The sequence below is a fragment of the Nelumbo lutea genome, chromosome 3 (genome assembly GCF_056320005.1).
Source record: "Nelumbo lutea isolate HS-2025 chromosome 3, American lotus-T2T, whole genome shotgun sequence".
In the NCBI taxonomy this organism is placed as follows: domain Eukaryota; kingdom Viridiplantae; phylum Streptophyta; class Magnoliopsida; order Proteales; family Nelumbonaceae; genus Nelumbo; species Nelumbo lutea.
This window is the reverse complement of record NC_142686.1, coordinates 2,270,015-2,294,197: the sequence shown is the minus strand read 5'-3', so window position 1 is coordinate 2,294,197 and position 24,183 is coordinate 2,270,015. Positions and strand designations below refer to the sequence as shown.

Here is a 24,183-nt window from a genome sequence, read left to right as displayed (position 1 = left end):
TGCAAGCTTGAGATCGCTCTCCTGGAGCTGAAGTTTATCAAATGCTGCTTTGAACAGGATATTTTCCGAGCTGCCAGAGTCGATGAGGACACACCTAACTTCAAAGTCATTAATCTTTATCTTTATGACGAGCGTGTCATCGTGGGGGTAGTGGACCCCGCGTGCATCATCCTCTATGAAGAAGATCGGGTCTTCCGTCCTTGGCCACTTCAGAGGATTCTGTTCTTCCCTAGCGGCCTTGCGAGCTGATGTCCGAGCTGTAGCCGAGGTGCAACCCACGACGATTGAACCTCCGACGATCACATGAATAATTCCCCAAACTTGTCTTTCTTCAGGGGGCTACCTCTGCGGCTACTCTGCTTGCCTGCTGGACTCGAGAGCATCCTTACTCTGCTCCCCCTGCCAACCTGCTTTATTATTATTATTATTATTATTATTATTATTATTATTATTATTATTATTATTATTATTATTATTATTATTATTATTATTATTCTGTACAAAATTTCTTAAGTATCCACGACGGATGAGCTCCTCTATCTCGTCGCGGAGGTTCTTACAATTTTTGGTGCTATGACCGTGGTCTTTATGGAAATTACAATACAAATTCTTATTTCTTACGCTAGGATCCGCCTTCAGCCAAGGTGGCCACTTCACATACGGGGCGTCCTTGATCGCCATAAGATCTTGGCCCGCTTCGCATTCAAGGGCGTGTAGTCCGTCCTCTCTACTGCTAGAGCTCGAAAAGGTTGACCTGGCCTTGCCCCCCGAGCTTGGTCCTTCTTCTTCTTGCTATCACCCTGAGTTGAGGACTCTATTTCCCTTTTTCTTTTCTCAAGGGCCTATTCACCTTTCTGGTTGATCTCCTCCTCCATCACTATAAACTGATCTGCGAGCTTGAGGAACTCGGTCATAGTCTTGGGATGATTAACAACCACATGCCACTTGAATTCTTTGTGCATGATGCCCCTCTTGGCCGTAGTGAGCCGAACTGCGGGGTCTAGGTCGGGTATCTATAGGCAGGCGTCATTGAATCGCTTGATATAACTTCGGATGGACTCTCATTCTCTCTGGACTATGCCAATGAGGCTCTCCTGGGTCCTAGGGCACCACTTGCTGGTGACAAAATGAGAAGTGAAGACTTGTGCGAACTGCGCCCAACTTCTTATTGATCCGGGTGCGAGGTTGTAGTACCATGTGCGGGCCACCCCTTTGAAAGTGGTGGAGAAAGCCATGCACATGCAGGACTCGCTGGCCCTCGCCAAGTGCATATGGGACTGGAAGGCGTCAACATGATTATTTGGATCAGAGGATCCGTCATACTTATCCAACGGGGGAACTTTAAAGTCCTTGGGCATGGGAACAACAAGGAATTCTAGAGATAGGGGGGATGGGACTGAGAGAAGCGGAGTAGCTTTTACTTCATCCGAGCTTACCTCTTCCTTACCCTTGAGCTCAGGCAGGTCGTGAGTGGACGCTACTGGCTCGGCATTAGTACTACTGACCTCTGTGTTACCGAGTTCAATGGGCCCGGGCTCGAACTGCTGCTGGTAGCTGCGAACTGAGGGGCCTTGCCTGAAATCCGCAACCAGTACCTCACACTGATTTTCTGCGAGCAAGAGCTCGAATTGCGAATGCTGAGGTGATGCGGGCCTAACTGGCTGAGAGGCCCTCGACCTGACTGCAGGCTGCGAGGCAGGGGTAGTTGGTCTCTCCTTCCTACCGTGAGACGATGCAGAGGTCTCTCCCCGGCGAGAAGGACGTTCGTTTCAACGGCGAGGCTTAGCTTGCTACATGGCCGAATGCCGAGGATGAAGCGACTGTTGGGCCTAAGGTAGTGGAGGAAACTGCTGTTGATACTGATAATGAGAAACTTGATGCAGCACTTGCTGGTGATAGAGTTGAAACTACTAGAACTGTTGCATTTGAGCTTGCATAGCTCGCATGCACTGCACCAGGTCTTCAAGCTGGTTTTGGCTGGTCACTGGAGGAATGATGGAGGGTTTAGTGAATGTTGTTCCAATCGTGGAAGGGAGTGGAGCGTGCATAGGTGCCACTGATTGAGGCACATTCAGGCTGGGAACTCCGTCCACAGAGAGGGGAATGGTGAACTGTCCAATGTAGACAGTGGGAAGTTGAGGTCACTCCTCAGAGGCGTTTTGGTCGGCACCTCATTCGACATTGCTAGAGGAAGCCATGGATGCTGAGTTCTGAGAGTTGCAGAGATTGGAGAAAGGCTTCTTGAAGCGTTCCCACAGGCGGCGCCAAATGATGTTGCGCGATATGGACACTCCTAGCTGGCGGAAACCTAGCTCCTACTTGGCGACGGACGGTACCTGAGAAGAAGAGGGAGGTGAAGAATTCTCAGGGAGCTCGCCCGGTGGGATCACTCTGATGGTTAAGTTAGAACTTTGAGAGAACTGAGAGAACTGTAGAAAATACAAAGAGAGAGCTAAGAGTGCAGATGGCACAAGTTCAATACCTTTGCTCCTTGGGGGTCGGGGTCCTTTAATATTGGAGTTCTGTCAAATCAGGCGTAATCGCCTCTGCCGCAGACATTGCTGCCAGAGCTGAGGTGGCGGGTGCAGGCATCCGTTGCAAGGTACGGACCTGTCAGGCATGCCACATCATTTAGAAATGGCAGGCACGACGCCGCCTGACGAGGGACGTGGGTGCAACCTCCAGATTAGGACTATTGTCAGGTAGATCTTTTCTACATGTTGCCAAACTACTTTTCACCGAGCTACCTTACACCGAGGTGCTGGGGGTGCGCTGAGGTGCTTACGCTTGAAGCGGGCCTTAGGCAAGTATGGATAGGAGTGTTAATGGTGCTGACCCGAAGTGTTTCCACTTCGGGATACCTAGCCGCAGGTCGGGGTGTTCCCTTCTCAGGAAGGAAGAGCTCGGGGTTCATTGGGAGGAGCTTGGGACTCCTTGCTTGGAGGGAGCTCGGGGTGCTCCATCCTTAGAGAGAATTCGGGGTAAGCTGGGTGTTACTTCCTGGTGAGTTGCCACATCCACCGAGTTGTCCAACCAGGATCTGAGGAGTTTGTTAAGTTGAGTTATGGCCAGGCTGTCACGCTGAGTTGTCACTTATGCCAGGTCATGTCCACGTGTCCCCGTGCTATGAGGTCGGGCCAAATCACCCTCCATCAACTTCTTCTGAAAACCGTCTTTAATTAGTTTCATTTATACCCAAACATTGTGCTGATGGAAGTCTCAACGACAATGATTTTCCCTTTCTCAAAATGGTGGAAAAAGTAGCGGCAATCATTTTCACATTCTCGAACGGTGGAAGAATTAGTGACAATCGTTTTCTTTTTCTCAGACGGGAGAAGAAGCAGTGGCAAAATGGCAATGGTTTCCCCTTTCTCAAACAGTGTAAAAAGCAGCAGCAATGGTGTTTTTGTGTTTTCTTCCCATTCAAACTAATAGGGTTTTGTGTTTAAAAATGACGGGGCTAATTTAAGGATATTGTAAAATAGGTGGATCATAAAAGAGGGTAAAATGGTAAATTAACAACACCCATTAGTCAAGTTAATGTTATCTAACTGATATGGTGAGTTTTGAATGTTTTAAAAAATTATTATGGTAAATTTCAGAGAATTCGCAATGACTTTTAGACAATTTCCACAAAAAAAAAAAAGCAAAGAGTCCCCATCTTACACCTGAAATTTCCGTTATAATATAAACTCTTGATTTGACAAAAGCGAGGGAAGGGAAAAAAATATTCCGCATATTAATAATGTTTTTTTTATGTTGATTTACAACAAATCGGGAAGATTGAATATTTTTCCATGTCAAAAATGTAATGTAGGTTGGGTTGAATGTTGGGTCTATGTTGAAAATTATGAATCCCACCAACTTAGTTGAGGTCTAAGGAAGCCCGATCCAATCCCCAAATAGTTTTTCTTTTCTTTTTTTTTTTTCTTTTTCTAACTTTTCTTTGGGTGACTAGAGACCAACCCCTCAATGAGTCAATCTAGGGGGAACGCATGCCAGGGGCCTCATTGCACACAAAATCATGGTTTTTAAAACTAAATTGGTCAGGGGTTCAGTTACTGGTTTGAACGGTTTGGTCCATTTTGACAAAAAATAAAAAAATTTAAAAAATGGTCAAAACCGTTTGAATGATTAATCAGCCAATTCAGTGATCCGTTGACCAAAATCAACGGTTTTGGGGAAAAAATAGAATTGATCAAATGACCAAATTCTGGTTTTTCTAGTCCGACCATCCGGTCTGATTCGATTTTGAAAACCATGCACAAAATTGCACAGCCAGACCACACTTACCTCAAAAGCTCTGGAATTCTTTAAGGGCCTGGACAGCAAGAGCATTTACAACTTTGTTAGCGGCTCAGGAGACGAACCGGAAAATGGACGTAGGATAACCAAATGGTTGAACCTAAACAACATGCAGTTTGTAGGTTGGTTTTAAAAATAATATAAATGAATTTAAAATTAAAAAAATGTGTCCCGAATGACCCAGCCACCAAATTAGTTATATATACGGTTTTCTTTATTTCTCTTTGTTTTCTCATTCTCTGAATTTCTTTCGACTGAAATAACATGAAATATGATTTGTGGTGAGACAAATATTGATAGTGACACTTTAGATCATCATAGGACAAGTGGCAAGTTATAGCACCCGACCTGCAATGCTGGTGGAACTCAGAGAGTTCCATGGTGATAGTCTAATCAATTTCATTTATATCAACATCAACATGTTTGCATTTTGCAACATTTAATATATGGCATGCCTGTAATTGTTAAGCTAAAGTGATGACAATGACATTACTACATACCATCCTTAACATTTGTATGAGTTATTCTTTCCGCGATACTGTTAGAAGAGACTCCTTCTAACAGTATCGCGGTAAATCTTTCATCTTTGATTCTGCCAGCTTCTACTTCTTCTCCGAGGAAAAAAGAATGGAATTGATAATTAAAGACTGGTGGTCAATATATGGCATTATTCAATAACGTAAGATCTTGCGAATGTAATTACATAAATTTATTTGGCCAATGATCTCTTTCATACAAAATTTCGGGTCCAAACTTCCTTAAGATGTCGTGACTTATTCGATTTCTCTTCTAAACGGACTACCTGTTTCACCATGGCAAAAAATATAAATTTAATTGTAAATAATTAATTTACAAGATGGTCGTGTTACGGTGTTTAAGGTGCCTGTAAAACTAGCAATTTGCCTTTTAGCACAAATTTAAAGCATCTGACTTCTTTTACCAAAAATGGGAAATACCCTCAAACCACTGCACCACATTTGTATTTGGAGCCTTCACCTTTTCACAGCCGAATCATATCAGCTTATAACTATATCAATACCATTTCCACCAATGGACATCTTCTTTACTAAGCTGCTGATCATGTTCATAGAACCAGATAAGGTCAAAACCGACCATCAATTAGAAACTACCAAGTGGCAACATGTTAGGGGGTAAAGTTGTCAATTGATGAGATGATTTGGTCTTGACGAGCTACGAATTAATCTGATCCTAACAAGTTGATTTAACACCAATTCATAACATGCATAAGCAATACATAGCTGAGCTAATCAAAACATCAATGCTAATACAATCCATACAGGCCCACTACTTACAACGTATCAATTAAGGGTGCGACAAATGGACTGAGCTCCGGCCACATGTGAGAGATGTATCAGTTCTTGGATGAACCTCCTCTCCTCTCCTATAAATATATAAGCCCCCCATTCATTTGGACACATCTGAACATAATAGTACACATTATAAACAAGGAATGCCAAACACCTTGGCACATGAAAGTCACCAACTCCCCTAACAAGTTCTTCAATTCATCACATGAAGCTCACCAGCTCTTCTTACGAACTCTTCAGTTCATCCATACGAACTTACTAACTCTCCTCAGGAGCCCTCTAATTTTCTACACGAACTCTCACCTCATCTTATTAAGTTCTCCAACTCATCTTATTTTTTGTTGATGCTATTGATTCAACCATCAGAATCCATGCCCAGGGATCACCTGACGCCTCTGACATTTCTTATATTTACAGGTCTTTCTTAATAGCCAAGGTACCAAAGCGAGCTCCGAGCTAAGGTGACATTCCAAAACCATATTGGATTGTCATAAGTTCAAATATAATTGACCCAATGTAAGGAAACACCTTGTGCATATATAAGTTCAAGAATCATCAATTTTTGTTTTTGTTTATTATAAAAATCACCGATCTCAGCCCAACCGACTAATCCGCCTAGCGGCCTTGCCCAGCTTAAGTAAAAAGGAACATAGTAAAATGATGAATTGCTAATAAATGTACCAAACAACAGCTCGTTATGCATACCTATTTGGTAGGGTTTAACTGAACATTCAACTAAACTGGTTCAGTTGCTTCGAGTCTAGATACCTATTTGGGCTCTCTCTCTCGCTCGCTATCCGGATTTTTCAGCCTTCGCTGGGATTTTGCAAATCGGCGTCGGATTTCATTTTTCATTAGTCGGATCGGGTTAGGATGTTCCTGAATCCGATTAGTTTACAGCCCCACTTATATTAATCAACTTTTAATTATCAAGAAAATCCAAAATTAATCAATCGGGCTTCGGAGCGAAGGAAATGCAACGTGGCACTCGAGGTCTCCGTTTATCTTCTGACGGCGCGGCCCACCTATACATGTCACATGTATCATTGCATTCACTATTACAGTATATAAAAGATCCCAGTTGTCCGGCTCATACTCTTCAGATTCTCCTTCCTTCTTCACCTCTCCTTCTAAACCTGCTCTTATCTCTCCTCATCTCCGTCGACGCTTCTGCAATGGCGACTGTCTATGCTACTTCGGTCAAGTTCGCATCTTCGTTAAAGCACTCTGTTGGGGATTACAAGGTGATTTTCCGGTGATTCTTCTTCCTCCTTTACTTCTCCACGTTTCCTCAGTTGTATTTTAAGCTCTCCACCTTCATCTTGGGACCGTAGGTTCCTGATTTAAGGTTCCTAATCTGGTTCATTGGCGATTAACATGTGTCATTGAATGCTATTCAATTACTGTGGTTGGTTTATGTAATTTAGTTTCTCGAATTCAGATCTAGCTGGAGGATGAAGACTGGAATGTCTGTGACTGAATATTCTCTTGTTTTCCTTCTATAACAAATAACAATGTCCCCCTTCTTGGTGGTTTAGTTTCTTTTCTTTTTCTCTTTTCTGCTTTAGTCAAATAGCATTTAGGGTTTAAACATTCAAATCACATTTCTAATACAGTTGTTAGAATATTTATTGAGTGCTTACTCTGTGCTCACAAGGGTGTGTCTACTGGATCCGGATGCATAAACAGACACTAACGCACATTTCTCTGTAATTTTTCCAGGAATTTCGAATACAAGTTATTAGGATATTGTTTTTATTTTTGGCCCTGTGAATGTTCATCTAACATTGATACTCTTCCCCATAACAATGCTGCAGAAAATATGGTTATGTATCTACCTGATAAACTTTGTTTTCTGTCCCTTGTAATTTGTTTTGATGTAAACGACAGGGAAAACAAAGTTTTCATGCAGAAAAATGGCAAAAATGTAGTTCAAATATTTCAGTATGAAAAGAAATTCTGTCAATTTAACTTTTGAAACAAATGGAGCCAAATGATACAAGGGTGGGGGGCATAGAACATTTCGAATTATGTTGTATCTTGTATGAGGAAAAGAAGGTTTTCTGAAACGATTCATTCGGATGCTTATAATTAGGCTACCTCTCCTATATCTATCATCTCAATGGAGTGATGATGTGGCTAAATTAAGACAGTACATAAGATGGTGGACTCTAGGTCCTGCTCTATGTCAGGTCTACGTGCTACAACACATTGAGTTGTTTCTTAAGTGATAATAACTTATTCTTCAATTCTAACAAAAAATGGTCTGAAGAATTGGTATTTGTTTTATGGGTATATGATTAGATACTAAAGCTGTGAAAGATGACTGTATGGATGAATGTAAATGCATATACATGCATATGTATGGTATATTGTCAAATTAGGGAAAACTGACTGTATGTAGAAAATTATATATCTTGCATAAAACCAAGATACAAATCCAAAATTTTGTAATTAACAATCTAACTTGAGAGTAGATAAACATTATACTGTATGAGGAAAAAAAAAAAACAAAAAAGATAGGAAGGAAAGGATATAAGCTATGCCAAGATAATGTTCAATATAAATGCCCATTATGAAAATTTTTGCAGCTAACTGGAAGGACCTCAACTTTGAGGCTAGTTTCTATGAATTGGACCAAGAATGGCTTCCCTTCTTTGCGGTCTTCACGCTTCCGTGTGTGTTGTGCGGTATTTCCTCCCTCCCTCTCCAACATCTTTCTCATCTTATTCTTTTGTTTTTCTATTTAATGTTTTAAGAAAGAAATGCTGAAAAATTGTTGCGTATGAATGTGATTTAATGGGGTGCATTTACAGGCCAAGCCAGAGACTGTCCAGAAAGTTTGTGATATTGTAAGGAAACAATTGGCATTGCCTCCTGAATCAGCGCTTACCCCAGAGTCTAAGTTCTCTGATCTTGGTGCTGATTCTCTTGACACAGTACGTCCTTTTTATTTCTCATGTTTTTGTTATTTTAATTGCTCTATGTTGGTGTTTAATTTTAATTGGTAAACAGTTCTTCAACATTATACAACTCCCTCTGTTTGGTAATATGGACTACCATGTGCAGGTGGAGATAGTCATGGGACTGGAGGAAGAGTTTGGAATTAATGTCGAAGAGGATAGTTCTCAGAATATAACCACGGTCCAGGAAGCAGCTGACTTGATAGAAAAATTGGTTCAGAAAAAATCTGAAGCCTAGAGAGAGAGAAGAGAGAGATGAAGTTTTGTATTAGCAGGGGGGCAGGAATCATGTGGAAAATTTTCTGTCATGGTATGTTGTTTTGGTTGTTTATATTTGTTGACTCAGCTAGGTCCCTGTTTCAAGATGAATGACTCAGAAATTTTTTTTCTTATGAAAGGTAAATTCGCTTTCATTAATTTCCAAACTGATCGCTTGAGAGACTTGGCTGGCCATTTTCCTGTCAGACGACGGATCACCTGCCAATAAAATACGTTCCAGGCCATGTTTGGGAGTGCAATAAGTACTTATTTAATAAGGCTATGTTTGGTTTGAAGGAAAAAGTAGGGAAAGGAAGGGAAAGGTAAGGAAATCTTTACAAACCTTATACAAGTTTTGATACCTTTCCCTTCCTTTCCCTTCAAACCAAACATAGCTTGAGTGTTTAAAAACAAGCGTTTATTCAAATAAGCACTTATTTGTGTTTGGCACCCAACTTTTTCAAGTGCTTATTTATTTTTTAAAATAAGTAGTTTTTTTTTTTTTATTGGGTGTTTGGTAGTTTTTTTTTTCTCTAATAAGCATAAGTATTTGTGACTATTTTGTTCTTCATTTTTTTTTCAATTTTTCAAAATATACTTTTTGAAACTACTTTATAAAAGTGATTTCATAAAGGTATTTTCTTAAAAGTGCTTTTGTAAAAGTAGTTTTATAAAAGTATTTTCTTAAAAGTGTTTTGTAAAAGTACTTTTATAATGTTTTCATAAAAGTGCTTTTGTAAAAGTGTTCTCATAAAAATCTTTTATAAAGTTCAATTAGGGATAATTTAATAAGTGGTATTTTAAAATTCAACTAGAGATAATTTTGAATGGAAAATACCAATAAGTGTTTAATGGCCTAAATAAGCACTTATTTTTAAGCACTCCTTAAACATGGCCCAAGTCAACTGTGGTTGAACTTTTTTTATATCATTTTGAAGGGCTACAGAACGCGGGTAGCTGTGCCCCCAACCCATAACCCCTAACCCCCCAATGCAGGTGCAACGGGATTCTATCCCAAGTCTATGATACAACCAGCAGAAGAGCTGGAGATCTTACCGACCAGCTGATTGGCACCTTGCATTGTCTTGGTTGACTTCATGTAGAAGTTATTTGAAGCACTCGATCACCAAGTGGTTCATACCATAACAAAATAAATTTTTTTTTTCGTAATAGAAAAGAAAAGCATTAGAATGCCCCCTAAATTGCCTTCAACTCCCCTTTGTTCTCTCCACTTTTTCATAAAAAGAAAGCCTTATTAAGATTTATTTAACAATTAACATGAGGGTCAATTCAACTTTTGTTTTGTGCTCTAAGGGGTTATACAAGAGGGGTAGTTCGGGTTATACAAGAGGGGTAGTGATGGAGTGCGATCTGGTTGGTCTTATCTGTCCGCTGCCTTGCTTCCGAACGGGGTAGCAGGGAACTTGAAACGGAGGAGATGGGAAAGCTCCGGGGGGAACCCGATGTAGATGCTCCGAATCTCAAGTTAAAATCCTTCAAAAGCAAGGTAATACCAGATAGCGCAAAGTTTGCATACCTCCGTTGTCCGGGGGCAGGGGGTATGATTATCCTTGCGCTTGTCAATTCGGCCGTCGTCCTTTTTGCTGAGACAGAACCGTCACTGCCTAACTGTCTAACTGGAGATGACGGCGTCAGTGGCGGTGGCAGGTGGCCGTTTAGAGTGCTGCTGCCAAACGTCAGATCCCAAGTCAGTCAGGCGTGGCGCCCTTGGACACGGACTTCCCTAGTGTCAGGCATGGTACGACTTGTTTGGCTTTGGTGCCCAGAAATGATGCGAAGTGCTAAGCGAGGCGGTCTTGAGCTCGGAGGTATCCCGAGCTGTTACAAGGTGGGTCAGTTCGGCGAAGTGTATCCCGAGCTGTTACAAGGTGGGTCAGTTCGACGAAGTGTATCCCGAGCTGTTACAAGGTGGGTCAGTTCGGCGAAGTCTATCCCGAGCTGTTACAAGGTGGCAGTTCGGCGAAATCTATCCCAAGCTGTTACAAGGTGGGTCAGTCCGACGAAGTGTATCCCGAGCTGTTACAAGGTGGGTCAGTTCGGCGAAGTCTATCCCGAGCTGTTACAAGGTAGTTCGGCGAAGTGTGTCCCCTTGTTCCCGCCTAAGCTTGGCCCCTTTTGCTGAGCTGTCGTTTCTGCCACGTGTCACATAATAAAGAGGTAGGACCAAATCTTCCTTCATCAATTGCCCCCAATCCTTGCGCCGAGGGTCTTGCCATGGTGCGGGGAGTTTTCCTGAAGTAGCTGGTGGATTTGTCCCATCCTTCAAACCTTCACTATACGAGACGCTTTAGCTAGGGTTTTTTCGGTTTCTAAGAATGCTGGAAACGTGCTTACCCAAGAACGCTGGTGGTTGTGACCACGCGTTTTAAATTTCAAACTAATTCGCGCCGCTGGGACGTGACAGCGAGTCATTTCAAAAGGGCACACCACTGCTGTACATGCACGGTCGACTGTCAGGGAGACGTGCGGCGCGTCAGTTTCGAAAAGACGCGTGTCGAAGCGACGTCGGTTTCAAAAAGACGCGCTGACGTTTCGCTTTTTTTGAAAAAATGTGCGCCAATCACGTCTCTACCTTAAGGGTTGTGCGGCCGGTAAGAACGTGGGCCGTCGGATCGTCTTCGGTCTGTACGATCGATTCTTGGTTACTGTAGCTATAAATAGTGGGGGACCCCGGTTGTTTGTCACTTCTGCGGTTTGTCTACTGAGTTCGCGTCCAAACTTTCAGCTCACGTCCAAGTCTTTTCCAACTCGCGTCAAGGCTGGTTTATACAGTTCACGGTTCTTTAGTTTTTCTTCAAACTTTCCGGTGAGTACTTTCTTGAATTCGTCTTTTCCCCAATGTCTAGCTTTGATAGCTCAGACGATTCTTCGAGTAGGGCCGATGTAGGTTCCACCAACAGAGCCGTGTCCCCAGACTGCCTCAGTGATCCTGAGGTAGAGTTTGACTACGAACCAGTAGGTCGAGTTGCTTCGGGCAGTTTGGCGTCTACCTCCCGCCGAGGTCGGATGCTAGACCGGTTTGGCCCTTCGACCATGACGCCTGAGGGGCTTCAATCCATACTTCTGTCTTACAATCTTCCTTGGGGGTACACATATTTTATTCCTTCGGGTAGCTTTCCTTGGGAACACGGTCCCGACGAGATCGTGATTTTTCGAGAGCAGCTTGCTACAGGGTTGCGACTTCCTTTCCATCCCCTTCTCGTCGAAGTCATAAACCACTTTGGTGTCACCATTGGCCAGCTTCATCCGAACTCTATTCGGAACCTAGTGGGGACAATTTCCCTTTTTTGAGAGCAGAACTTTCCCTTAGACTTAGAGATATTCTCCTCTATCTTGATGCTCAAGACACAGGCGGGTTCTCTTCCTGAGGGGAGACGGGCGTATTATCTTACTCCTCGCCAGGGTTTCAAGCTTCTGCACGATCTTCCTAATAAGGTCCCGGCTTGGAAGCGGGACTACTTCGGCGTGCGAAGTGCACAAGGATGGCCCTTTCAGACCGGGTGGGGTGAGGCCGCTCCCGATTTGGGTGTAACTCTTGATAAAGAGACAGTGAAGGGTCTCCGGCAATGGGCACGGCAAGGCTTAAAGTGCCACCACTACTTAACGGAGGCCAAGCTTATAGCAGTCGGCCTGAGTTCGGGTAGGTTTTTGGCTATGCGGTTTCTTGCTTGCTTTGTTCTCTCTTTTTTTTTTTTTCATGTCGAACTCGTTTCTGTAGGTGTGATGGATGCGGAGAGAACTCGTGGGGGGCGTTTGTTCCAAGGTATGAAGAGGAGGAAGCGGGTCGCCAAGCGAACTCGTACCGAGCTGCCCCTGGATGAGGAGCCTCAAGCCCCTGACCATACGCCGGAGGAGTTGCCTAGGGAGCCCGAAGTGACTCCACTGGTGCACGAGACTGCCGGGGCGCCTTACGTTGAAACCACTCATACGGGCACTCCTGCGTACTCAAGTGCTCCTGCTCACTCCGGGTCTGCTCATACGCGGGCTGGGCCCTCAGGCTCAGGAGCTCAAGGGGAGTTTAGAAGCGTGTTGACGCCGAACTACGCTCTTCAGAAGAGTAGGGACGCTACTTTCCCCGAGGAGGTCGCGGCGTGGACCGATCTTCCCTTGAATCAGGTCGCTTGCCGCGCCGTAACACATGCCATGGTGGTAAGTTAGATTCTGTCTTCTTTTTTTATTCTGTTGCTTCTGCTGTCATTTTGCTCACTTTTTTCTTTTGGTAGGTGAATTCTTCGATTCATGCCTTGGCGGCCCAAGTGGAGAGGAGCTCGCGACAGGCGCGAGCTGCTGAGGCTGCCGCTCATGCTGCTGAAGAAGCCTTCCGTGCTGTAGAGGCAAATACCCGGGCTGCTGAGGCGGCTGCTTATGCTGCTGAAAAGGCTGCTCGCGTCGCGATGGCCAGACAGGCGAGGTCTCAGCGTGACGCCGAGGCCATGGGGGTAGTTGTCAAGCATATGGCAGACTTGAAGTTGGATTTGTAGCATCAAGTCGAGTATCTTCAGGAGGACATTAGGGAGAGAACACAGATTTTTTTCCCAAGGCAATGAAGACGCCAAGAAGAAGGCAGTTGAAGACTACATTGCCTCCCCGCGTTTTGACGATCTGATGGTGGACTCTTACAGGAGGGGGTTCAAGTTGAGCTGGTGGATGATCCAGAATACATACCCCGACCTCGATGTAAGTGCCATAACCACTTCGCGTATAACTCAGGAGATGGCCAATGCTGCTGATGGCGAGCTGGACTCTGAAGGAGAGGCAGGGCCTTCGGGTGTTGTTGAAGTGCCTTCCGATGAAGAAGTGGCTCCGGGCATGTAAATTTTTTTTTAAATGTACTGTTTTTTGCAATGGAGTGTCTTTTTCCCCTTGCTCATCTTCCCCGAGCTGTTTCTTTGCCGGGTTTTTAAATTTCCGTGGTCTTTTATGCCGCGAACTGATTTTTTGCCGAGCTGATAATGTGCTGTCTACGCTGAAGTTCCTCGGCTTGCCTTGTGGCACATAGGGCCTGATTTCGTCCACTTCGCTAGGTGGTTTATAGGTAGTATCGCCTCAAGTTCACGATGTTCCACGTTCGGGGTACTCATTTGCCTTCCAAGGTTTCGAGTTCGTATGCGCCCCCGAGCGCTGTTTTTACTTTATAGGGCCCTTCCCAATTAGGTCCAAGCTTGCCGATGCCGGGTTCGGGCACCATAATCTTACGGAGGACCAGGTCGCCGACTCGGAAGCTTCGTTGCTTTACTCTGCTATTGTAGTAGCGAGCTACCTGCTGCTGGTATGCCGCTATTCGGATGTGCGCGAGGTCCCTTACCTCGTCCAGTAGGTCGAGGTTGGTGCGTAACTCATCTCCGTTCGTCCGATCGTCGTATGTTTCTAATCGCAACGTTGGTATTTCGATTTCCGCCGGGATCACCGCTTCAGTGCCGTAGGTGAGGTTGAAGGGGGTTTCTCCCGTGGCTGCTTTTTCGGTCGTTCGGTGAGCCCATAAGACACTTGGTAGCTCTTCGGCCCACAATCCCTTAGCTCGATCCAAACGTGCTTTTAGTCCGCGCAGGATGGCTCTGTTCATTACTTCCGTCTGACCGTTTGCCTGTGGGTGCGCGACTGACGTGAAATTTTGCTGAATCCCCATGTTCTGGCACCACTCTTGGAACTTGATATCCTCGAACTGTTTGTCATTGTCGGAGATTAGAACATGAGGTAACCCGAACTGACATACTATGTTCTTCCAAAAGAAGTTTTGTATGTTTCGAGCCGTGACGGTTGCCAGAGGTTCGGCTTCTATCCACTTCGTAAAATAATCTACCGCAACAACTAAGAATTTTCTTCCGCCTATTGCTGGTGGGAATGGCCCTAGGAGGTCGATGCCCCATTGTGCAAAGGGCCACGGGCTGGTGAGGTATTTGAGGTCGGAGGCAGGTTGATGGTGGATGTTAGCGTGCTTCTAACACTTGTCGCATTTTCTGACGAGCTCGACAGCTTCTGCCTTCATCGTTGGCCACTTGTATCCTTGTTGAAGTGCCTTTTGGGCGAGTGCTCTGCCCCCCAAGTGTCCGCCGCACAGGCCTTCATGAGTGTCGCGGACTACGAACTCAGCTTCGGTAGGTCGCAGGCAGCACAAATAGGGGAGCGTGTACGACCGTCGGTATAACCGTTCGTCTATTATGACGTATTTGGCCGCCTGGCGCTCCACCCTCTTGGCCGCATTGCGTTCTACAGGGAGGGTTCCGTCTATTAGGAAGCTCGCGAGTGGATCGATCCAGCTCGGCTCTGCTTCTAAGACGGGAGCGACCTCCTCTGTCCCCCCGAGAATACTAGGCCGAGGTAAGTCTTCTATGTACACAGTTCTCATATCATTGTGACTCGTACTGGCTAACCGGGACAGGGCGTCGGCCTCAGTGTTTTCTGACCTCGGGATTTGCCTGATGATGTGTGACCGGAAGTTGAGCAGGGCTTCTTTTACTTTGGCCAAATATGCGATCATGGACAGATCGCGTGCTTCGTATTCGCCGGTAACTTGGTTTACCACGAGCTGAGAATCGCTGCAGATGACCAAGTGTTTTGCCTTAACCTTTCGCGCTAGGTCCAGCCCGGCGATCAGTGCTTCGTACTCTGCCTCGTTGTTGGATGCCGTTAACTCAAAGCGTAGTGCGTATTCTACTTTTGTGCTGCTCGGGCCGCACAAGACTATTCCAGCTCCGCTGCCTTGCCGGTTCGAGGAACCATCCACGTGAAGGATCCCGGGCTCCTCATCCCAATTCGCTCTTCGCCTGACCAAGAGAGATGCCACACTGGGTGCTTTTTCACGGGGTTCGGACTCTATGGGCTCAGGAGCTCCGGGTTCACCATAACTGGGGACCTCGGGCTCGACTTGTGGGGCTTCGTGGCTGAAAGTGCACTCGGTGATAAAATCTGCCAAGGCTTAGGCCTTGATAGCGGTTCTCGGTTTGTACTGGAGGTCGTACTCGCTGAGTTCGATGGCCCATTTCGTCAGTCGACCGGAGACTTCGGGTTTGAGTAAAACTTGTCTAAGAGGTTTGTTAGTTAGGACGATGACGGTGTGAGCCTGGAAGTACGGGCGGAGTTTACGAGCTGCTATTACTAAGGCATATGCTAGTTTTTCTATCTCCGGGTACGTTGCCTCTGCTCCCTACAAAATTTTACTAACATAATATATGGGTCATTGGACCCGGTCTGTTTCCTTTATTAGTACCGAACTGACCGCCTCGTCGCTCGCCGAGAGGTACAGTTCTAAGACCTCGCCCACCTCTGGCCGGGCTAACGTTGGCACACTAGCGAGGTAACCTTTTAGTTTGTCGAACGCGAACTGGCAGTCCTAGGTCCACTCGAACTCTTTGCCTTTGACTGCCTTGAAGAAGGGTAGGCAGCGGTCTGCTGACTTAGACAAGAAGCGGCTTAGAGTGGCTATGCGGTCGTTTAGCCTCTGAACCTCTTTTACTTTTCGAGGTGGTTTCATATCTAGAATGGCTTTTATTTTGTCCGGGTTCGCCTCAATACCGCGTCGATTGACAATGTAGCCTAGGAACTTGCCCGATGTGACGCCGAAGACACACTTGTTGGGATTCAACTTCATGCTAAACTGACGCAGGATTTGGAAAACAGAATCTAAGTCTTGTATTAACTCTTGTGAAAACTGAGTCTTGACGACCATGTCGTCTACATAGCACTCTATCTTCGTACCCATTAGGGCCGAAATAGCTTATTTACAAGTCTATGGAAAGTTGCCCCGACATTTTTTAGTCCGAAGGGCATGACTTTGTAGCAATACAGGCCGAACTCGGTTATGAAGCTGGTTTTTTCCTCATCGGATGGGTCCATCCTAACTTGGTTGTAGCCCGAGTAGGCGTCCAGGAAGCTTAGCAACTCGTTTCCCGAGGTCGCGTCCACTAGGCGGTCAATTCTGGGGAGGGGGAAGCAATCTTTCGGGCAAGCCCGATTCAGGTCGGTATAGTCGACGCACATGCGCCACTTGCCGCTTGCCTTTTTTACCAACACCGAGTTGGCCACCCAACTCGGGTAGTGGACTTCCCTTATGAAGTTTGCTGTGAGGAGCTTCTCAACCTCCTCGTCAACCGCTCTCCAGCGTTCTGGGGCTAAGTTGCGTTTCTTCTGTCTAACGGGTCTGACTACAGGGTCAGTATTAAGTTTGTGAGTTATCAGTCCAGGGCTAATGCCGGGCATGTCGGCCGCGGACCAGGCAAAAATATCTAAATTTTGAAGTAAAAAACTCACCAGTTTGGCTCGTAGGGGGTCTTCGATGGAAGCTCCGATGCTTAGTGTGCGAACTGGGTCCGTAGCTGAAGTTGGGATTGCGACTGTTTCCTCCGTGGGCGAAGCTTGCTCCTCACCTTGCTCCGCCGGCCGCTCCAGTTCGAGGTCGTCGGCCGCCTTGGTTTTTCCCTTTAGGGCGACAACGTAGCACTTGTGGGATTCGAGCTGGTCGCCCCGCACTACCCCTATACCGAAGTCCATAGGGAACTTCATGGCCAAATAGTAGGTGGAGACCGCCGCCCGTAGGATATGCGTGATCGGACGCCCTATTATGGCATTGTATGGGGAGGGGGTCGCGATTACCAGGAAATCATGGTTGAGTCTGACCGCACAAGGCCATGTGCCGACTTTCACAGGGACAGTTACTTTTTCGAGGGGCCTGACTTCCTCTCCGCTGAAACCTACCAGGGGATTGTTCGCGGGCTTCAGCTCGCTCCTCTTTAACTGCAGCTGGTAAAATGCTGATTTGAAGAGGATGTCTGCTGAGCTGCCCGAATCTACGAATACGCGCCTGACCTCGAAGTCGCTGATCCTTAGCTTAATGATAAGCGTGTCATCATGGGGGTAGTGGACTCCTCGCGCGTCGTCCTCCGTGAAAAAGATCGGCTCTTCGGTCTTTGGTCTCTTTGGGGGGTTTCGTTCTTCGAGGGCCGCTTCGCGAACTGAAGTCCGGGCTGCTGCCGAGGTACACCCCGCTACCACCGAACCTCCCACTATTACATGGATGGTTCCCCGAACTGGCCTCGCTTTCGGAGGCTGCTTCTACAACGGTTCGGCAGGTCTGTTGCTAGACTCGGTGGCGTCCTTTTCGTGCTCCCTTTGCCGACATGCTTTATTGTTTTTGCTGTGCTGTACAAAGTTTCTCAAGTATCCGCGACGGATGAGTCCCTCTATCTCGTCCCGGAGGTTATTACACTGTTCGGTGCTATGACCATGGTCTCTATGGAAACTACAATACAAATTCTTGTTTCTCTCGTTCGGATTTCCTTTTAGGCGAGGTGGCCACTTAACGTACGGAGCGTCTTTGATCGTCATTAAGATCTCTATCCGCCTCGTGTTCAACGACGTGTAGTCCGTCCGAACTGCTAGGGGGGCCCGAAAAGACAGGTTCGGCTTCGGCTCCCGGGTCGGGTTTTTTCTATTCACCGGGTTGGAGAGCTCGCCTTCTCTCTTTCTTTTCTCGTTCCCGCCTTCGGTTCGTTGGTTGATTTCTTCCTCTGTCCTCATGAACTTATCCGCGAGTTTGAGGAATTCGGCCACGGTCGCGGGCTGGTTGGCCACCATGTGCCATTTGAACTCTTTGTGCGTCACCCCTCTTTTGGCCGCCGTGAGCTGCACTGCGGTGTCCAACCGCGGTATTTGCAAGCATGCTTCGTTGAACTGCTTGATGTAGCCCAGAATAGATTCTCCTTCTCTTTGGACCACTCTGAAGATGCACGAACTGGGCCCAGCACTTTATCGACCCGGGGGCCAGGTTCCTGTACCAAGTGCGGGCTACCCCCTGAGGGTGGTGGTAAAGGCCACGCACATGCACGATTCGCTAGCCCTGGCGAGGTGCATTTGCGACTGAAAGGCGTCAACGTGGTCGTTGGGGTCGAAGGACCCGTCGTACTTGTCCAGAGGTGGGAGCTTGAAGTCTCTGGGTAAGGGGACCGCCAGGAGTTCCGATGCGAGGGGGGAAGGAACGGAGAGAGTCGGGGCAGCCCCTACCTCGTCCGAGCTCGTGTCTTTGCCTCTGAATTCTGACAAGGCGCGGGTGGCGGTTTGGCGACTTCTCCGGTGCCTTCGCCGTTGAGTGGGCCATATGCTGGCGCTGCTGGCCTCCGTGTTACCGAGCTCGATGGGCCCGGAGTGCTGGTAGTCTGCCGCTAGGGCGCTAAATCGGTTTTCGGTGAGTGGGAGCTCGGGCTTGCAGCGCCAGGGTGCCGACCTCGCGGGCGAGGTTCCTGACCCACATGCGGGTTGCGAGGCGGGGATGACATTTTTCTCTCTTCGGCCTGGGGACGAGGCCTGGCTGTTGGGGTGGTTCAGGGGCCGGGAGGCCTTCGCCTGGCGGGGTCGCCCATCTTGCAGGGAGGCCTTGACCGGCCTCGAAGCGGGGTGGCGAGGTGGAAGTTGTGGTTGGTTCAGTGGCTGTTGGGGGAACTGCTGTTGATTGTGATACTGGGAGATGTTGTGCAGCACTTGGTGCTGGTGAAGCTGGTGTTGCCCGCATGCATTGCATCAGGTCCTCCAATCGGTTTTGGCTAGCTGCCAGGGGACGGCAGTTGGTTCAGTGAAGGTTGTCTCAATGGGGAGAGGAAAGGGGACGTTTGTGGTAGGAGGGTTTACGGGTGCCACTGCTTGTGGCGTGTTCAAGATGGGGATCCCATCCGCCGAAAGGGGGATGGTGAACTGTCCAACGCACACTACGGGGACCTGAAGTTGCTCCCCGGTGGCGTTTGTCTCCGTGCCACGTCCGGTGTTGCTGGAGGAGGCCATGAGTGTTGGGTTTTTTGAAGAAAAAATGGGGTATCGAAGTTTGGAGGGAGGCTTTTTGAAGCTTTCCCACAGACGGCGCCAATTGATGGAGCGCGATCCGGCTGGTCTTAGCTGTCCGCTGCCTTGCTTCCGAACGGGGTAGCAGGGAACCTGAAACGGAGGAGATGGGAAAGCTCCGAGGGGAACCCGGTGTAGAGGCTCCGAAGCTCAAGTTAGAATCCTTCAAAAGCAAGGTAATACCAGATAGCGCAAAGTTTGCATACCTCCGTTGTCAGGGGGCAGGGGGCTCTTATAGTCACTTCGTGTACTCGTCCCGAGGCCCTTGCCAGATCGGGTATGATTATCCTTGCGCTTGTCAATTCGGCCGTCGTCCTTTCTGCTGAGACAGAACCGTCACTGCCTAACCGTCTAACTGGAGATGGCGGCATCAGTGGCGGTGGCAGGTGGCCGTTTAGAGTGCTGTTGCCAAACGTCAGATCCCAAGTTAGTCAGGCGTGGCGCCCTCGGGCACGGACTTCCCGAGCTGTTACAAGGTGGGTCAGTTCGGCGAAGTGTATCCCGAGCTGTTACAAGGTGGGTCAGTTCGGCGAAGTGTATCCCGAGCTGTTACAAGGTGGGTCAGTTCGGCGAAGTCTATCCCGAGCTATTACAAGGTGGGTCAGTCCGGCGAAGTGTATCCCGAGCTGTTACAAGGTGGGTCAGTTCGGCGAAGTCTATCCCGAGCTGTTACAAGGTAGTTTGGCGAAGTGTGTCCCCTTGTTCCCGCCTAGGCTTGGCCCCTTTTGCCGAGCTGTCGTTTCTGCCACGTGTCACGTAATAAAGAGGTAGGGCCAAATCTTCCTTCTTCAGGTAGTCCATCCCCTAAACACATAAATCCCTCGAAATCAAATAGGCTTATCAACCATACAAGAGGGGTAGTCCGGGTTATACAGATTTTAATTGGATCGACATCTGATTCGATTATCTTGGATTCGGATATTGCAATCTACTTCTGATTAATAATTTGATCAGATTTAAAATTGACCCATCTAATCCAATTAAAATCTGAATCAAATTATATTATAATCTTTATTAATTTTAATATATTAATTTTATATAATTATATTTAAAATTATAAAAAATATATTATATATGAATTTATAACTAATAAGTTCAATATGTTATATTTACATTAATTTATTACATATAAAAGTTGAAAAATAATTAAATTTTTAGTATTTTCAAATACTAAAGTGGAATTTGCTTAAACCCAAATCCAATAGGATTTGAATTCGAATATGAGGTTTTCAAATTAAATTTCAGATAATATTCAGATACAAGTTTTTAGTAGTTAAACCAGATGCGGATGTTTTTTATTACAGCCCTAAACCCATGTGCAAACGGGATTCAATTAAGTCTCCACTACAATCAATAGGAATAGCTGTTTGTCACCTTGCGATCAATCCAACTAATAAATACAATTATTTATATTTATATATTGTTTCCAATTTAGGTTAATATTTAGGAAGAAGTACAGATACACACGATGCAGAATTCTAAATTCCAGCCCCTTTAAAAACAAATGAGTTCAATCCAATCATCCGTACAAGTGACCTTTCTAATTATTTTTCAAGTAATAGATTATTTAGTTAATTAATAATAACATAAAAATATATATAAATTTTAACTCATTTAGTTCTGTGACTTGCTTAAAGTTCTTACTTATTTCCTTAATTAGTAAACTTCATTACCTTTTATTAAATTATAACTAAGATTAACTAATTAGTTATAGTTATCTTTATGTATGCCTAACCAAGTTAACCAGTTTCTTTTAACTTACTTTTAGTAATTGAAGTAGAAAAATTATTAATTAAGTTTCTTGATTACATTAATTAAATTAATAAATTTAGTTAACTTAGAAAATGATTATATAACCTAAAAAAATTAGTTAAAAAATAAGATATTAATATAATCAATTAACAAATTATGACTTAATTACCAAAAGTTTTTTTAATTATATAACTAACTAATCAATAACATAATAAATTAGTTAACTAATTAAGTTAATAATTTAATAAAAATTATAGTTAAAAGATAATATGAATTAATGAAAATTATTTGAATAATTTTTTTATTAATGCAAGTTTTTATTTAAAAACAAAGTTAATACAAATTAATACTTGTTTATTAAAAACAACAAAAAAGTAAGAAAATTTTAGTTTCAAAGTTTAATTTTATAATATCATATCTATTAAATTTTCATTTAACATATAAAATAATGCTAAAAAATTATTGATAAAATAAAAATAAATAAATAAATATATAAATTTTAAATTTAATGATTATTAATTTAAAATCCCTTAATCCATTGAAAAATAATAAAAATGAATATTAAATAAAAATTATTAATAGTTAAAATAATTTAATAAAAATATCAACAAAACACTAGATTTGTTGTTTGGCACACTGTTAACGTTTTCACCTGTAATCTGTTTGGTTCCAAGTGGATTTTTGATAGATTATGTAACACATATACTGCACCAGCATAGGTCGATACTTATATTATGAATAACACCCGTCTAGCTTCCTATCTAACGGCCATTATTTGATTATTTAGAGATCCAACGGTTAAAAAATGTATCAAGACATATATATTGTGGTTAGGATTGTTGAAAATGGAAATTCAAAAAATGTTACTATGCAAAATGAACTCTTTATTCATATATTTAGACTTACAGTTATATTTTCTTTCAAATAATGTAAGCATATACGTCCCAATGTGCCCTTCTTTATCTTACAAGCCACATCCCAGCATGAAATGTTTTCTAGTGCACTGAGATGCACTGGATAAGACCTCCTCGCTCGTGCCAAATCAGCATCCATATGGGATCCATGTCACGTGGTTATTTCAAGAAACACCTTGTTGTTGCTCGGTTGTGAGTTGTGATATTTTCAAGGCGTTGCTGTTTCATCTCATTTGTTCTCTTAAAACATCCAGGTTCCAACCAACTGCATTTTTTAACCATTAAGCTTGAGACGCCTACGTGACATTTAGGTGTACTAGAAAGTAGAAACGGTAACGCAACGCCACACTACCAAACATCGCCTAAATCAAGAACCTAAGACAGAACTACGCAACGGCTCCTTAATACCCAGAAGAGTAATCTCTCAAAATTATGCAACGGCTCCTTAATATGCGCAATTTTGAATCTAAAGCTTTGAAATCCGTGCTAATAAAAATCAAATGGAGCAGTCGTATTTTGGTAAGCAGAGAAAATCATGCATTAGTTGAAGGCAAATGAGCGCTATTGTTTTGAACCTTCTTTAATGCTCCTTGTTGTCAATCCAGTATAAGAGAGAGATGACGATTCAGAGGCCCAGAGCTTGAGTGTCCTCCAAACATTTAAAAATTCCACAGGTCAATTTCTGAAAGGCCTACTTGTTAGAACAGGACGAAGAATACCCAAAAGGGGTATCTCACTGTACGTGCGATGGAGAACAATAAGGTTTCCTATTCGTCTAGGTGGGATGGTCATGACAGTCCCTGCCAATCTCCCTGGCTTCCGGCTACGCTCTCTGGTCCTCTCTCTCTCTCTCTCTCTCTCTCTCTCATATCGAAATAATAACGATTTTGGGTCTTCGATTTATGAATGGTTCAAGGTGAAAATTCTGAGCTTAACTTGTTATTACCTCTTAAAATTTGCAGATTTGAACGAGAAAACAAAGGCCATGTTGGTCCTCATACAAGAAGATGGCGATTCATTCGTTCAGAGAGCCGAGATGTACTACAAGAGGCGGCCTGAGCTCATCAAAATGGTCGAGGAGTTCCACACGTCCTACCGTTCTTTAGCTGAACGCTACGACCAGTTGAGGTCTAAGCCTGACTCATCTCTATTGGTTCAGCCTCGATTTTCCTCTCCATCCAACTCTTTCAAAGATATGCGCACCAAAGAATCAACACGAAGCAGTTCTACTGATGCTAAATTAGAGACATCTGAGTCCCGTCCTGAATCAGTTGTTGAAGACCGAGATTTTGAAATTCGAGACAATAATCAAAAGGAGGGAAGATGCGAAGCGTTGCTGCTAGATGCCAAGGAGGTCGATGAGAAAGTGAGTGGTTTTGGAGTGGATCTTAATTTGGTTGGAGATTTCCCAGTGGATAGCTTTGAGAGGGAGAGTACGTCGTCTGAACTAAGGTTCCAAGTTTGGAAGCTAATGGAGGATAATCTACGGCAACAAGAGGAATTGATACGTAGAAATGATGAAAAGAGAGAAGCTATTAAAGATCTCTGTTTCCTGGTTGACAGACTAATGAATGAGAACAAGGCTCTCCAGAATTGCTTGAGATGTTCAGAGGTTGGTAGGAAGCAAAATAAATCTCATATATCGAAATTGAAGAGATTGATCTTTGGGAAGTTGTTCAGAGGAGATGCCCCATGATTTGGTCTTCTATCTATGTCACCTCTTCCTTTTCTTTCTCCATGTTTTTGTTTGACTTGAAGTCACATATTGAGTAAACCATGTCGATGCTTTTATTAATTTCAAAATTGGGATTTTAAATA

The 24,183-nt window shown here is 44.7% G+C and overlaps 2 protein-coding genes across 2 annotated transcripts; both read left to right on the top strand.

Annotated features, from left to right (window-relative positions):
- Nucleotides 1-6,695: 6,695 nt before the first annotated feature.
- On the top strand, nucleotides 6,696-9,009 carry LOC148862349 (acyl carrier protein 1, chloroplastic-like). The gene is made up of 4 exons (XM_088975859.1): nucleotides 6,696-6,877; nucleotides 8,225-8,323; nucleotides 8,450-8,572; nucleotides 8,703-9,009. Exons 1-4 carry the CDS (start codon nucleotides 6,809-6,811, stop codon nucleotides 8,832-8,834), a joined length of 423 nt encoding a protein of 140 aa, XP_088831985.1. The 5' UTR covers nucleotides 6,696-6,808; the 3' UTR covers nucleotides 8,835-9,009.
- A 13,854-nt stretch (nucleotides 9,010-22,863) lies between these two features.
- Nucleotides 22,864-24,183, top strand: LOC148862348 (protein NETWORKED 3A-like). The gene is made up of 2 exons (XM_088980566.1): nucleotides 22,864-23,200; nucleotides 23,328-24,183. The coding sequence occupies exons 1-2, from the start codon at nucleotides 23,113-23,115 to the stop codon at nucleotides 24,059-24,061; spliced, it is 822 nt and encodes a 273-aa protein (XP_088836692.1). The 5' UTR covers nucleotides 22,864-23,112; the 3' UTR covers nucleotides 24,062-24,183.